This window comes from Panthera tigris, chromosome B1, assembly GCF_018350195.1.
Source record: "Panthera tigris isolate Pti1 chromosome B1, P.tigris_Pti1_mat1.1, whole genome shotgun sequence".
Taxonomy (NCBI): Eukaryota; Metazoa; Chordata; class Mammalia; order Carnivora; family Felidae; genus Panthera; species Panthera tigris.
This window is the reverse complement of record NC_056663.1, coordinates 59,914,983-59,931,156: the sequence shown is the minus strand read 5'-3', so window position 1 is coordinate 59,931,156 and position 16,174 is coordinate 59,914,983. Positions and strand designations below refer to the sequence as shown.

Genomic DNA, 16,174 nt, shown 5'->3' with positions numbered 1-16,174 from the left:
TTTGTTGATGATCTGGAGTTACTTATGAGTAAATTAAACTGCATAAGACCAAGGATTTTCATAGTACATTTTCTAAAGAGCCCAAAATTCCATAGACATGCCAAGATTCAATTCCTCAAGCAAAATTAAATCCGTGATATTTTTGTGAAATATGTTCCTTTTTTTTTAAACATTGATGGATTTTAATGAATCAAAATTAAACAGAATTATTTAACAAAAAATAGCATAGGCAAAGTTAATGGACAGGTGCTAGACTCAGAGAAGATAACTGCCAAATTAGTAACTGACAATTAATTAATTAGAATTCCTGAAAATAATACTCTGGTTTCTCTTCAGATCGTATAAATCTTTCGCCTTTTAGAATTCCTGAAAATAGTAAAAAAAAAAAAAAAAGCTACAAAACCCAAAAGAAAAATTACTTGAATAGCACATGAGCAAAAACTTGAAAGACTACTTACTTGAAAGAAATGCTCAAAGTCAATCCCGATCAGAGTAATGCAAATTACAACAGTAGCAAGACATGATTTTACACAATCAGAATGACAACAATTAGAAAAACCGATCCCACAAGCTTGTGATGATAGGTCACAATAGAACCTCATGAACTACTGATGGGACATAAGCTAAGAAACCACATTAGGGGTAAGTCAACTTACCCCATTAGTTTGTCCACACTACAAAATATGGTGATTGTGCTCCTAGGTATAGGTTCCAAAGAAGCTTTTACAGGTGCATAAAACACTATATATTCTATTATACACTGCCCTTTGTTTTTTTTAATTGTGGTACAATTAATATACAAGATTATATTAGTTTCAGATGGGCAACAAAATGATTCAATATTTGCATATATTATGAAATGATTGCAATAATTCTAGTTAATATCTGTTACCATACATAATTACAGAATTTGTTCACTTGTGATGAGAACTTTTAACAACTAATCTCTTAGCAACCTTCATATATGCAGTACAATATTCTTAATATAGTAGCTATGCTGTACATTACATCTCCATGATTTATTTATTTAATATGTGGAAGTGAGTCTTGACTCCCTTCACACATTAGGTGAAAATATTTTACTTTTTAAATATTTTAAGCCTGTATGTGTACATGAACAATAAATATAGTTATTTTTGGATTTCTATTTTACAGTTAGGCTCCCAGAAATATCCCAGATGCACAGAATTGTGTTTGTTTCTAACTGAAATCTATAGCCACACTCTAAAGTAAAGTAGGTGAACTATGTAACTTCTTAGTAGTTTGAAAATTTATTTTCCTTGTCCCAATAACAAAGGTCAAAGGAACCACTGTACTGTAATCTCCAAAAGTTCCAAACACAACAATACATTTAATTATCATTATTATTTTAAATATATATCACCAGTAATGATTAATTACTATGTCTATTTAGGTGTAAACAATTTCATTAAACTTTGCCACTTAAGCGAGATTATGTTGCCTTATTATTTATTTATTTATTTATTTATATCTATGGCTTCTTTAAAGCTTCCATGGCTTAAAATAGTCTGAAATTATCTAAAGTAAATAAAGCATTTTTTCTGATCCCAAACTGTGTGATCCAAGTTAATATCCAATTAATAAATATATTTTCATATAATTTATACTTCACCAAAACTGCATGATTACATTCAATTTTAAGCTATTTCATGCTACAGCACATAAAATTTAGCAAGATAGCAGTGTCTCAAAGTTACAGTTCCCATAACCATAAATTAAAAACAATAAAATACCCCATGAATAAAGATGCTAACATATAGTAAGGATACTTTAATTTTATATGGGATACTTGTGTCCATAAACATTCAATTTATTTTGCAAAGAACCTCATTATTTACTGGAGATGTATAAGACTGAAATAAAAATATAATAGTTTACAATAAAAATATAACAAAAAAAGGAGTAGAAAACTATTTAAAGATGGCAATTTGTAAAAACACAAGTAAAAAAATTTTTTCAAGAACTGAACTAGAAAGATGCTAAATGTGCATTCTGCTAACAAATGAGCACCAAAAAGAGTAATGAACAGCTTATTACAACAGTGGGTTTTGTAACTTTCCTCACCTTAAAAGAATAAGCCTGATACAAATTATAAAAAATAAAATTAAATTAGATGACTTACAAAAAAAATAATGCCGGTAACTTTTCCATTTTCCTTAGCTTCTCAACGAGCAGTGGAAACATTTTTACTGTGTTTCCTGAACTAAATACTGAATCAGGACTAAGATTCCTCAGAACCATTTTGGCCTGTAGCAATGAATAAAAAATTTTATTAGTTTTAAATGCTGCATAATAAAAAAAGGAATTACTACTTTTGGCTAAAATATTTTCATGGTCATCTAATCTATGTTTCTGAGCTTTTTAAAATAAAATATAATACCAAAGTAAGTATAAAAATATAAAATTTTGTAAAGAAACCATCAAAGAAGTACGTAAATCAATGCACTAAAAGAACAACGACAAAAAGAGGAATATATATGTATATATACACGCACACATATATGCAATTTAACATGCAATTATTTAAGTCGACACAAATCAGTCAGAAAGAGGTTGTCGAGTAAATGCTGCTGGTTATACTGTGGCTGAAGGTAGGGTAAATCAGTTTCTCTCCATGTCATGTATAAAAATCACTTTCAAATACATTCTGAATGTTTTTAAATGACAAAATAAATGGAAGGAAATGGAAGTTAATTATGTTTCTGAATGGGAGATGATCTAACTCAAAATGTAATGTAAAAAACTCATATGGGAAAAGTCTAATATATGTCACTCCCCAAAAATCAAAAACCACAATGTGTGACAATAAGACAAACTTCAAAATATAAAAACCATCATCAACTTACTTAATATAAATATGTAAAACTTACATGATCCCAACTTAAGGTTTTAATATACAAATAGTTCCTACAAGTTGAAATAAAAATCATGAAAGAAAAAAATTACAACTGGAATGCCTGGGTGGTTCAGTCAGTTAAGCATCCAACTCTTGATTCTGGCTCAGGTCATGATCTCACAGTTTGTGAGATCAAGCCACCCATCAGGCTTTGTGCTGACAGCATGGAGCCTGCTTGGTATTCTCATCCTGTCTCTCTGCTCCTCCCTCTCTCTCTCTCTCTCTCTCTCAAAATAAATGAACTTAAAAAAAAAAAAAAATCCCCAAACAGCAGAAGATAGAGGAGTAAAGAATCTTCTCATTTACTGTTACTGTGATTTCAATCTCTCTGCTGTCATCAAGAACACTGACTCTGTGGATAATGACCCCTCTGTTCTTATCTATTATAACACCAAACAGGAATTCCTGGCTTCTGGTACATGTTTTAGAAAGCACCAAGTATTAAACAAAGACCAACTTCCTTTTCCTCTTTCTATTCTATCTCCGAATCACTAGACTTCCAACTTACAATCCTAAAATGAAATTTTGAATGAAATTCAAAAATGAATTTTTTCATTCCTAAATTTTTTCATTCCTAAAATGAAAATTGAAGACTAAAATAATAACAATAATAGTAGTGGTGATAATGACACCAAGGTAACTCAAGAAAACAAGGAACATATTGTTTTGCCAAAAAACATGTGAAAATTACCTCCTCAGCATGGCCATTTTTAATCCAACTTGTTAATTCTGCCTTTAAGCTTTCTTCGTATTTTCTAGCATCCAACTTTTTAATGACTATTTTATTCTTACAATGAATGGATTTCTCTGGATCTAACTCCTTGAAAAGAAATGCCACAAAGTTAAATAAAATCATGCAAGAAAATCCAAAGATGTTTCTCAATTATACATTTCACTAAAAGAATTACAAGCTTCTTGAGAGTATAAACTATTAAATGTCTTTTTATCCCCCCAAAGTTTCCAGTACATAAACCTAATAGGACAGATGAACTCTTCAAAGGAAAGAATGCAGAGCAAAACCAAGTAGAAGATGAAAACAGACAGCAATTAGGGCATAAAGAGAGAAGGGGAGCACAATGAAAGAAGATGAAGGAATATGAATCCAAGATGTAAAAGGAGACTAAGATATTGTAGCACCCCAGAAATTGAAAGAAGAAATATTTTCAAGAATTCATTGGCATTGCACCCCTGTTAAAGTAACACACACAATATTAGGAAGAAGAATGTCTGAGAAGGGGCAGTTGTATTTTGGAGAGTGTATGTATGATTTTAAAAGATTAGATGCACATGATCAGAAAGGGTGAGAATTTGTCTTTATGAACAGCAATGTTACCATCCACTGTAATAAAATTAATTCAGATTAATTGTGTAATTATTACTTACTTGGGCCCTGGGCCAGCTTTCCCAGAATTGAAACATGGTATCATAAAGCTGGATGGTTTCTCGAGGGGAAAGGGTAAGGTCAGAAGGAAATCCATACTTTTCAATCTACATTTAAAATAAAATTAACAATTTTAATATTCTTTTATTTTATCTTATGTTCTGTCCTTTGCCTCATGAACCTGGGTAAAACCTCCGAACATGAGAGACCCTATTTTGGAACTAAAACTTTATTCTGTTTTTGAAACAGTAACTACAACGGACTATTGAACTGGGCAAAGGAATAGGACTGAAAACAGAACTGTTTGTTGCATGTGCATTCTTGATAAAAACTAGACACTCTGAAAAAGATATTTTCCTAGTAACTGACGTAATGTACTCAGAAAACCAATAAATTATAAAATGTCATCACATCTTCCAATCATAATTTTGGAAAACAACTTGTGTAAGTTTCCTGATAGGGAAAGATAGGATAAAATAGGCAGAGAGGGAATGATTAGGACCTGAGGTACCAGGGTAGGAAAAGACACATATTTTGGAACAATACTAGGAGGGTCTGACCACAGCAAACCCCCCTCAGGGGTAAGTGTCCTCTTAAGAATGTAATAAACACCACCCACTCCCCCTCAGGTTTCCCTCAGGAATTTGACAAAAGACCTAACTAAAAATAAGTAGTAAACCATAAAATGCATAACCCAAAAGGAATGACATGGCCATAGACCACCCCTCATACAATGGAAATGAGCCAATCACGAAGGGACAAGCCAGCACCTAGACTTATCAAGCCAATGAGGGTAGGACCTGAGAAGGAACTAGGGGGAAGGGAAGGGAGGGCCGACCCGAACCCTATAAAACAAGGACTCTAGCCTATAGTTCTCAGGCATTCACTTTCAAATGTCGCCTCTCTGTAGAGAGCTTTCCTACTATTCCTCCTTTCTGATCTTACACTCTAATAAACTTTTGCCTGCAGCTCATTTTGTGTCCACCTCTTCATTCTTCGAAGCCACAAGACAAGGAACCTGGGGAGTTGAAGCAAAAAATCCTGCAACACCAGGCCTTGCTAATAAAGACCTCTGGCATTTACTTTTCAATGGGACAAAATTTGGGTTGCTACCCAAATCTGTGCTTCCCAGTTTGCAATTCTAAGACCCAAATAAATACTTTTGTTTTAGTTCAGTTCTTCCTCTTTTTTTCAGTCAGCAGCCTCAGAGTCACTATCATGAATGCAAAGACTTTCAAAACAGCACTAAACCAAAAAGTTCAAATGATGGTCAGTGCTACATGCAAACAAAATACTAACCAAGAGTGTGCTTGATTTAGCAAAATTGGGGAAAAAAAAAAAACTTCAAAAAGTGGGTTTATTGTTTCCCAAACCTTTTAATTGGGCTAATTCTCTATAGATGCTTCCACATTTCGAATCAAGAATACTGGGAAGCTAAAAAATTGGTGGACTGTTTAGACAAGAAAACACAACCTGTACCCTGCAGGTTGAAATTGATTCAATTAGTAACATGATTCTTTGCTTTAGAGTACCAACCCAGGCTAAAGGGGACAAGTCTTACTTGCTTAAGTTCTAAGATAAGAACTTGGTTAACTTTAACACGAAGACTTTCAGATCACCTTCAGGACAGTCAAGAAAGCTTCTTCCCCAGCTCAGTCCCTTGGTTCTGCTTTAAGCCTTTTGGATAATGCAGGGCATTAATTTTTCCACAAGTATTTTAAAGCATAAATCAAAAATTCCTGTTTCTGAAAAAGCTTGCATTGTAGTATTTTCTGCTGGTGTCAGCCACTATTGGTAACAAAATTGCCTGTCAAACCATGATCCCTGAAATGCCAGTAGGTATTCTTTAAAAGAAAGGGGAGTGTCTTTTCACGGGTGTTCTATTAAATAGGCTTCTAGAAGGTTTGCCATTGGAAATGTCAAATCTCAAAGAAGGGACAATCATATACAGATTTCTCCAAACTTATGTGACGATAGGGCATTTGTTTTAGTAAGTAGCTGTTAAGTTTTAAAAGCTAGGTTTGGAAATTCTGGGCAATAAAGCCATGCCAAACACACACATTTGGAAAACAACAACAACAACAACAACTGGTAGAATGGAAAGTACAGTAGAGTTTGAATTAGAAGATTTAGTTTCAATTCTACTTAAAAAGGCCAGTTTAGTTCTTCATCCATAATATAGGAATTAAAATATCTGTACTTCTGCCTGATAGAGTGGTAAAATCAAATAAGATACACACATCGGCATGATTTTTAAACTTTTAAAACTAGTAGATACGTAAGTCCTGAAGATCTAATGCACAGTATAGTCATTATAGATAACAATACTGTATTATAAACATGAAACATGCTAAGAGACTAGATCTTAATTACTGCCACCACAAAATAAAATCTTAATTATGTGACCTGACAGGGGTGTTAGCTAAAGCTACAAGGGCAATCATATTGCAACATATAAATGTGTCCAATCAGCATGTTGTACACCTTAAGCTTTCACAATGGTACATGTCAAATATATTTGTTAAAAAATCAATTAGTCTTGAATTAAGCTTGTGAAAAAACTGTAGGATGCAAATCATTCCATGGAATTATCATTTAGCATCTCTCAGTTGGACTATTAAAAGCTAGCTAGATAGTAATGACTGCATTATGTCAACATAATAACTGAATATGTTATTTTGGAATGTTAGCATTTTGTTCTTTTATTAACACTACTTGAAGGTGGTGGGGCACCTGAATGGCTCATTTGGTTTAAGCATTGGACTTTTGATTTTAGCTCAGGCATGATCTCACCATTTGGTTTATGGGATCGAGCCCTGTGTCAGGCTCTATGCTGACAGCACAAAGCCTGCTTGGGATTCTCTCTCTCCCCCTTTCTCTCTGCTCCTTTCCTGCTCTCTCTCTCTCTCTCTCTCTCTGTCTCAAAATAAATAAACTTAAAAAAAATACTACTTGAAAATGGCAACTTTTTGCCTACTAAAATACATATATGTAAAATAAATTCAAAATGTGTCACAATTTTTAAGATATAAATCTTATTTCTGTCACTAGAATGTTTATGATTTCTTAAGTCTCTTATTTAACCTTTGTACAGAGCGTGGCTTTCTTCATTTCCAAAATGGACAATAATTCTGCCTATGCCATAGATTTGTTGTAAGAATTAAGTTCGGGGCGACTGGGTGGCTCAGTGGGTTAAGCGGCCGACTTCGGCTCAGGTCATGATCTTGCGGCCCGTGAGTTCGAGCCCCGCGTCGGGCTCTGTGCTGACAGCTCAGAGCCCGGAGCCTGTTTCAGATTCTGTGTCTCCTTCTCTCTGACCCTCCCCCGTTCATGCTCTGTCTCTCTCTGTCTCAAAAATAAATAAACGTTAAAAAAAAAATAAAAGAATTAAGTTAGATTACGTAATAGGTCTAGTGAAATACTTGGCACGTGGTTGATGCCTCAACTGTCAATGACCAACTTATAAGTCTTAATTTTTTAAAACTAGTTTAATAACTCTGTGGCTAGAAGCTGGGAATTCAATTCAATTTTTCTCCACTACACAGTGAAAGAACTGGCAAAACCTGAGCCAGCCTAGACACAGAAGGAAGAAAACTAAAGGGTCACAGATTTGTCCCATCCTTCCTTTGTAAATACAATAGTATTATACCATGATGTTATTTTTGCAAGCTACATTGTCCCTAACGCCACAGGTGATGGTAGGCATTGATCTGTACTGAGCAAAAAGAGGCAACAGTTCTTTCAAGGACTTCCTGGGGCTGACAGCTCTCCAGGAGTGAGCAGCTGTTCCTGTGTGACATGGTAATTGGTGGCAAAGGCCAAGCTCTGCTTTTTGCCAGAAATAAGCCTCACATGGATGGAAGGGCAATCCTTCACCTCAGTTGGATTAAGGCCAGTTTACTCATCCTGTTCCACCCCTTCCCTTCTGAAATGATTTCTACGATAGAGCTGTAGGGGCAACAATCAAGGTGGATGGCTCTTCTCTTTATGTTGCTGCAACTTATTATGCTTTTTCTCACCACTCAGTTCTTTCATATTAATCTGAAGTTTACTATACAAGATCAGGAATTCTTTACTTGTTTGGAAAAATCTACCTGTTTTTCACTGATGCTCCTTTAAGGAAACATACTATAAAACATATGCTGCACACACAGCTGTCAACACACATTTAATAATGCTCGGGCCTTTGAGTACATCCTCCACGACTGCTACAAAAGTCCCGAAGTCAAGAAGACTCATACAACAGCATGACCTTTGCAGAAGTCACACAGGGTCAGAGCACACTGTAGCAGTTCTGTTGCTTTCCAGTTACTCCATTAATAGCTACTGAGAATAGAGGAAAGGCACTTGGACCAAAATGCCATTCTTGCTAGGTACTCCAAATCACTGTGCTCATTGCTACTTAAATATAACCTGCCTTGAACCATCCTGCACAAAATAAATAATTTTTTAAATACTATGCTGTTATAAAAATGCCAAGTGATGACAGGGAAAGAAAAAAGCAGACAGAGAGAAAGAGAAAAGGAGAGAGAGGCAGAGACAGAAAAAGAAGTCTATTATTTATGTGTGGGTTATCATCCATATTCTAAGTCTGGGGTGTGAGTTAAGTCACAGGAGTTTTGTCCATAGTTCAGTTTTATTTAGAGTTTGGATTGGGCCATTGCCACACAAAAGAGAAACTTTTGTAATAAAATTTATAAGAAAATTACCAGGATTAGGATTCATTCAGTTGCTTTTAGAAGCCATTGCAATATTGCCCAAAAGCTATAGTGAGTCTCATGCATTCACTCATTCAAGGATTTATTTAACAGATTACTCAGAATACTGTGATGACAGGGCAAACTCTGTACTCTATCTTGATTGCAACCTGCCCCCAACACTTATTCATGGTGCAAGAATGAGTTAGCTGAATTATCTATGCCTCACCTTCCTCATTTGTAAGTGGGAATATTAACAAGACATCCATCCTAAAACTATTGTGATGTTTCCAAGACACAAAATATGGACAATTATTAGAACACAAATTCAATGCTCAATTTAGGTTGGCCGTCTTTATGTACCATACATTTATTAAGCACCTTTTATATACAGTTTGTTAGGAACTCATAAGGACACAAAATTTGTCTTCAAGGAGTTATTCTAGTAAGATAAAGGAGACATGTATAGAAGTAACTTTAGCAGTAAGCTGATCATGACTGCTGTCATACAAGAAATACAGACAAGATGCTATAGAAGTAGAAGATTACATCCAGCTAAGGAGGTCACAGAAGGACTCTGAAGATGTTTCACATTAGAAGAGTCATAAAAGATGAACAGGATCTGGACAACTGGCATTTAGCATCTAGAGTGAAACACTCCAGGAACAATATAAATTATGAGGTAAAATATAAATCTTACCTCCAGGTAAGATACATCAGATTTTGGGGTGAGGTCAGAGAAGCCATAGGAAGCCAAGCTAAGGAGCTGTGCATTCAGTAACTTCCAAAGGACACTCATTAAAGCTTGGCAAGATCATAATTATGTTTTAGGAGGCTTAACTGACAACTTGGATTTTGGAAGGAAGACAGATTTTGGAAGGAAGACAAACTACTAATTATCACTCTGAGAGGCAATTAAGCTTGAATGGGGCCATTCCTAAGAATAGAATGAGAAAGGAAGAGAATTATGAAAGGAAAATTAAGAAATCTTCCTCCACAGACACCCCAATACCCCAAATGATGTCCCCAAACCTCTACTTTATTAATTTGCTACCAAAAAAATCATGTTGTGACTGGTATGTGAGCAAAACATCCTTTCCTTATTTAACCTAACTCAGTGATCAGATTCTCACATATACTAGGAACTGTCCACATATAGTTGTGCACTAAGAGTCAGTGTCACAGAAGTGGATGGAGAGACATGCATGTTGAGAAGAAGGAAAATGAACAAAGAAAATCTCTAAGAATAAATAAAATTAACCAAAAAACTTCAGGTTAAAATTTTTCACCATTTTCAAGCGTTGTAAATCCAGACACCACTGAGGGTTCATTGAAGACTACAAAGTTATTTTTGTTACTTTTAAAAAAACTAAGGTTAGAAATATTATTCAACCCTGAGAAAGGAGGATATCCTGCTGTTTGAAACAACATGATGCACCTTGATCACATTATAAGTTATACAGAGATAAGTCAGAGAAAGACAAGTAACTGCGTGGTATCACTTACATGTGGAATCTGAAAAAGTCAAACTCGTAAAAAACACAGTAAAATGACGGTTATCGGGGGATGTACGGTAGGGTGGGTGGTAAGATCAGTGTTGTTTAATGGTACAAACTTGCAATGAGTAAATAAGACATAGAAATTTAATGTACAATATAATAAATATGGATAATAATATTGTACTATAATTATGTAATGTGATAGAGGTGCTAAATATTGTTATAACAATTATTTTACAATATAGAAGTACATCAAAATAACATGTTATACACCTTAAATTTATGCTACGTGTCAAATATATACAATAAACAAAGTAAAAAAGAAAACTAAGGTAAAATATCTGATATAAAGTATGTAGTCTATAATTCTGGTAAGAATCATGTAGGCAGCTTTTCAATTATAATATATATACAAGTAATTTATATTACTCATAACAGATATGGGTAAAGTATTACTTACATGATCTGTTGTTAGTGCAGCACATGGGTGAAAATGATCAAAATAGATGTCATCATGTGTTATTGAACATATATGCTTCTCTAAATCATTGTATCTCTCTCCATAGAGCACTAACAATGAAGAACAAGAATTTCCAAATCAATGGACACATAAGGACTGGACTGATTTTAGAGCAAAAGAAAAATTCCAAACATACCAAGTCTAACTTTATATGATTCCTTCATTCGAAACTGATATTTGTGAGAACTGGCACAATAGCCAGCATTTCTATTTTTTCCCATTGTATTGTCTTCTTGTTTCCAGTAGCGTTTTACTGATTGTAGCCACCTTAAAAGATAAATTTACGTATCATGTAAGCAGTAATATAGTAGTACTTTTTGTGACATTAAATATTTTAAATAAAGAAAATCTCATATGCTGGGGTGCCTGAGTGGCTCAGTCGGTTAAGCATCAGACTTCGGCTTAGGTCACGATCTCACAGTTTGTGAGTTCGAGCCCCGCGTCGGGCTCTGTGCTGACAGCTCAGAGCCTGGAGACTGCTTTGGATTCTGGGTCTCCCCTTCTCTCTGCCCCTCCCATGTTCATAATCTTTCTCTGTTTCTCAATAATAAATAAACATTTTTAAAATTTTCATATGCCTTAAAAATTGTACTTAAAGGAATAGGCCCTGGAGGTATACTACCTGAGACTGAATCCCAGCCTCCTTACTGCTATCTGTGGTTCTTGGTTGAATCACTGACACTCTCTGTGCCTCATTTTCCACATTTTCCACAAAGAACACAGATCTATCACTTAAAGTGAACTTTTTTAGGGATATGAAAGAAATTTTCTACTCAATTGCAGATCTGCCTGGGACATTCCTTGATTTTCTTTTATTAAGTGTGGCCTTTCTCAGCACCTGCTAGGAGGTGCTATTGATGTTCTGTTCCTTAAATAGTCGGAGATAAGTTAATAAACTCACCAGAATGTTATGAAACTCGTCAGAACCCATATAGAAAGTATAAAATTTTAAATACAAAGCATTTATATAAATTGGAACATAAGGCCTACTCAGTAAGATGTTCAGGGTTACTTATGGTAGCTGAAAGAGCCAAAAAGGGACATCGGATCATGACAAGGAGATGCTCCCAGACTTCTGCTCCAATTTCTCCACCAAGACAATGGACCTATTAAAGCAAAAAATTTCTCCTTTGAAAAGCTTACTTAAAAATAGCAAATTAAAACAGGACGTAAGAGCTTGGATCATCATACACACTTTCCTGTTACCTTTAACTGCCCATACAAAGTTTTTATAAATATCCCCAAATCCAGATAATAGAAAAATTTGACATGTATTTTCTTGTTTTTTAAAAATATTTATTTACTTACTTTTGAGAGAGAGGGAGAAAGAAAGAGAGAGAGAGGTAGGGAGGAGGAGAGAAAGAGAGGGAGAGACAGAGAGAAATTCCAATCAGGCTCCACACTGTTAGTGCCATCAGCACAGAGTACAACAGGGGCCTCCATCCCACGAAACGTGAGATCATGACCAGAGCCGAAATCAAGAGTTCAACGTTTAACCAACTGAGCTACCCACGCACCCCTACACAAATTTTCTTTAATCCTCATAACCAATCCATCAATAATTCCTCTTTCTCTTATTCCGGAAATTTCTTTCAATTCTATGCATTTCTCTGCATGTCTACTGCCAGCCAAGTCATCATCACATCTCAGTGCACTACCACAATATCCTCCTGACTATTATCCTAGCTTCCTTTAATGCCCCCAGCATTCTTCATATCATTAGCCAGAATGATAGGTCTAAAAGATAAATTCGATCAGGCCATGTCTCTAATTAAATTTCTTCAGTATCTTCCTTTACACATGAAACAAGATATTAATTCCTATTATAAAAATGTAAATATCTTCTATTTGCCCCTATAAATCTCCATTGTTTTCCATCCTGCTCTCTGTGGCCAAAAAAAAATGACCTATAGAGATTGCTTTAAAAGAACTCCAATATTCTCAGGTTTCACTGGACTCGGCCAATGGACAGCCTTGGCAAGGGATCAGAAGAAGGGAGGAGAATGAGCATGAGGTCTTTGTTCCACTGGATCCTTTCCTTAATGGTCACCTTGAACTACCTATGTCCCTCAACTAAGATAAATACTCACAGTGTGGCTAGCTCAATCAGAATCTCCTTCTGAGTCTAAGTAACTGCTTCTCTGCCTTGCCCCTTAAAGCACAGGGGTAAGTTACCAGCCTAGGTTACTGTATTAATCTTTATAGTTTCCCTCACACACATTTTTGGAAAACTCTCTTCTTGAATTGTTGTGTTTTTACTGTGCCATTTGTTTCCTGTTGGGTCCATGACTGATAAAATAACTTACATAACTGTCATTATTATTAGAGACCAAAATTCTTTGCTTTAGAGATCAAAGTTTGGATTTTGAAATCTCTGTCCAGGAAAACTTATGCCATGGTGGTTGATTGTGCTCCCCTGAAACAGTAGTCACCAATAGCAGGTATCTTTGCCACATAGAGTTCCGCAGCATATACTAATAACCCCTATTGAATCACAACAGGAAAACAGAGCCAAAAGACATATGATTCACTGGGGAAACCATTTAAAAGGCAGCACCTCCCCCACCCCCGCCACCACCAAACCTGAACTCTACACAAAGGGACAGATGTCTTGAAGCACCAAATATCTTCATTATAACACTTATGCACACTAGGAAATCAACCTAGAGAAATAATACCAAACCTACCTCATCAAATATAACATATCTGATCCTTTTCACCCATGCTTGGCGATGAGGAGATAACAGCAGAATTTCAAAGCAGGCAGGCACTGTAATAAGTACCTAAAAATAACATTGCATAAACAAACATTTTGAGTACTTACTATGTGCAGACTTTGTTATAAGAATATAGAGTTATAACTCCTAAATGTACCTGCTAATAACTAGGATATAGTATTACTTTTGAGAATGTTTCTTTAAAATTGTGATATATTAGGTTGAACCTTATGAAACTATAATTCTTATGCATCAAAGTGGCAAAATATCAGTTTGAAGTTTAAAATTCTTATCTATAAGCATTCAAAGCAATACAAACAGAGTTAATCATCACAGGTTTATTTCCTCAAAATCAGACCCTGAGATAGTTTTGTTTGAAGAATTTCTATTTTCAAACATGGGGAGAAGCAGGATTGGGCTGAGGAAGGAGCTAACCTTCAAAACAAGCCTGAAGAAACCCTGGCCAACCTGGCTCAGAATTCTGGAGTGAATACTGGTTGTCAGAAATAGTCCATATCAGGCCAAAATGTCCCGGTGTTCATACTCTAGCCTAACTCAGCCACAGGACACAGACTGTGGAGGCAGAGCTGGAGGAACTGACAGCTAGTATTTGTCTTGACCACCCTCGCCACATTTGGGCAGCAAAACTGTCCTTGAGAGGCAGTCTGGGTAGCATATCTTCATGCCTGCTCTGCTGTGTTCTACGATCATCTTTTCACTTTTTGTTCAGTCTTACTTGTTTATTTATGAATTCGTTAAGGAGGAAAACTATCTATGATTTACTTAGTGTCAGGTATTCTATCAATAACACAACATTTTTGAAATTATGATGAGTATCCTACTCATCAAGAACAGTAAGAGTTTCCTAATTAGCAAGACAAAGTAATTCTTGTTAGAAATCAGTGTTTGTGAATTTTTAATAACATTGGATTCTTCAGATCATTTTGAATCCATTTATAAATCAAGATGATGCAGGAAACAATAACTGAAAGATGAAATCAAAATTTAAGCATCCTCAGAGAAAGACGACTGCTAGTTCTCACTCTTTGGAATATAACAATATTAAATTTTCTGTAAAGTCATTCATCTCTTGTAAATTCAAAAAAAATATTTCCACAAGGCTTTGTGCAGATGTGGAATCTCTAGTATAAGAAACATATATTAGTACTATTAAGTAATTTAATAATAAATGCATTAATTAATATATCCTACCTGACAGTTTAGGGCATCATGACGATAATCCCTTGTAAAAACACCACATAGAGCTTCACCATTTGGCAGATTTTTGGTAAAACGACTCTGAACAGTTGCTGCCACTTGATTAACAAGGGCCTGATTGATAAAGGATTGATAAAGGAAGAGATTCAATAATCACATAATAAAGCACGGGTGAAACCTCAGAGAACAACAGGAACAGTCTAAAAATATGTATGACTACAAGTACAGAAGCTTAACAGCCCCTTTCTTATACCCATCTACTCTAAATACACTCACATATTCTCTTTGAGATATTTGACTAAGCATGTGAACCTCATTGATAAACCTCAACTTAAAGTAAAATGGGAAAAAAATGGCTTAATCAGAAAAAACAGGAAATGTTGCTCACACATAAGAAAGAAAATAGCTGAATACCTTTGACAAAGGCTTAGAAAGAAGCTGTGAGTCTACTATAAAAGAAAGATCAAGTGAAGGATAGTCAGATTTGTAGTTCTCATATTTGGGGACTTCCTTCAGATACCTAAAGTTTAAATATAGATACATGAATACTTTGGATCAAGTAGGTAGCCTGGCTAGTGGAACTGAGTATGTGGAAATCTATGAACATCTATTTCACACTTATGCACACGCCCCCCCCCCAAAATCCACATAGATTAAAACATAAAGGTTAAAACATACACATAAAGACACTAAAAGTGAACATTTTCATATATTTTCATATATCTGAGCCCACACACGGAAATACTAAATGAAAACATTGATAAGCCTGACTACACAAAGATATGAACAGATTATTATCATTTATATGACCCAATATAGTAAAAAGCCAAAATAAAAGTATATTTATTATAACATATAAAGAATAATATACTTAGTATACAAAACTCTAACAACCTAATAAAATGAAAAGCCCACTTCTTCCTTAAAAATCAAAACATGGGCAAATGCATCCACAAGTAGTTCATGAATAAAGAAATGTCAATGTCCAGGGGCGCCTGGGTGGCTCAGTTGGTTGAACGTCCAATTTCTGCTCAGGTCATGATCTCACAGTTCGTGAGCTCGAGCCCCACATCGGGCTCTGTGCTGACAGCTCAGAGCCTGGAGCCTGCTTGGGATTCTCTGTCTCCCTCTCTCTCTGCCCCTCCCCTGCTCGCACTCTGTCTCTCTCTCTGTCTCTCTGTCAAGAATAAGTAAACATTAAAAAAATTACAAAAACAAAATGTCA

The 16,174-nt window shown here is 35.3% G+C and overlaps 1 protein-coding gene across 1 annotated transcript in view; it reads right to left on the bottom strand.

Annotated features, from left to right (window-relative positions):
- Positions 1-16,174, bottom strand: part of LOC102953951 (DExD/H-box helicase 60) — a 182,791-nt gene that overhangs the window by 55,415 nt on the left and 111,202 nt on the right. Inside the window, exons 20-27 of the mRNA XM_042983654.1 lie at positions 14,944-15,063; positions 13,702-13,797; positions 12,005-12,120; positions 11,151-11,281; positions 10,955-11,064; positions 4,301-4,405; positions 3,609-3,737; positions 2,144-2,268 (exon numbers count right to left, since the gene is read on the bottom strand). Of these exons, the coding sequence (XP_042839588.1) occupies positions 2,144-2,268; positions 3,609-3,737; positions 4,301-4,405; positions 10,955-11,064; positions 11,151-11,281; positions 12,005-12,120; positions 13,702-13,797; positions 14,944-15,063 (932 nt within the window). The remainder of the gene's footprint in view (positions 1-2,143; positions 2,269-3,608; positions 3,738-4,300; positions 4,406-10,954; positions 11,065-11,150; positions 11,282-12,004; positions 12,121-13,701; positions 13,798-14,943; positions 15,064-16,174) is intronic.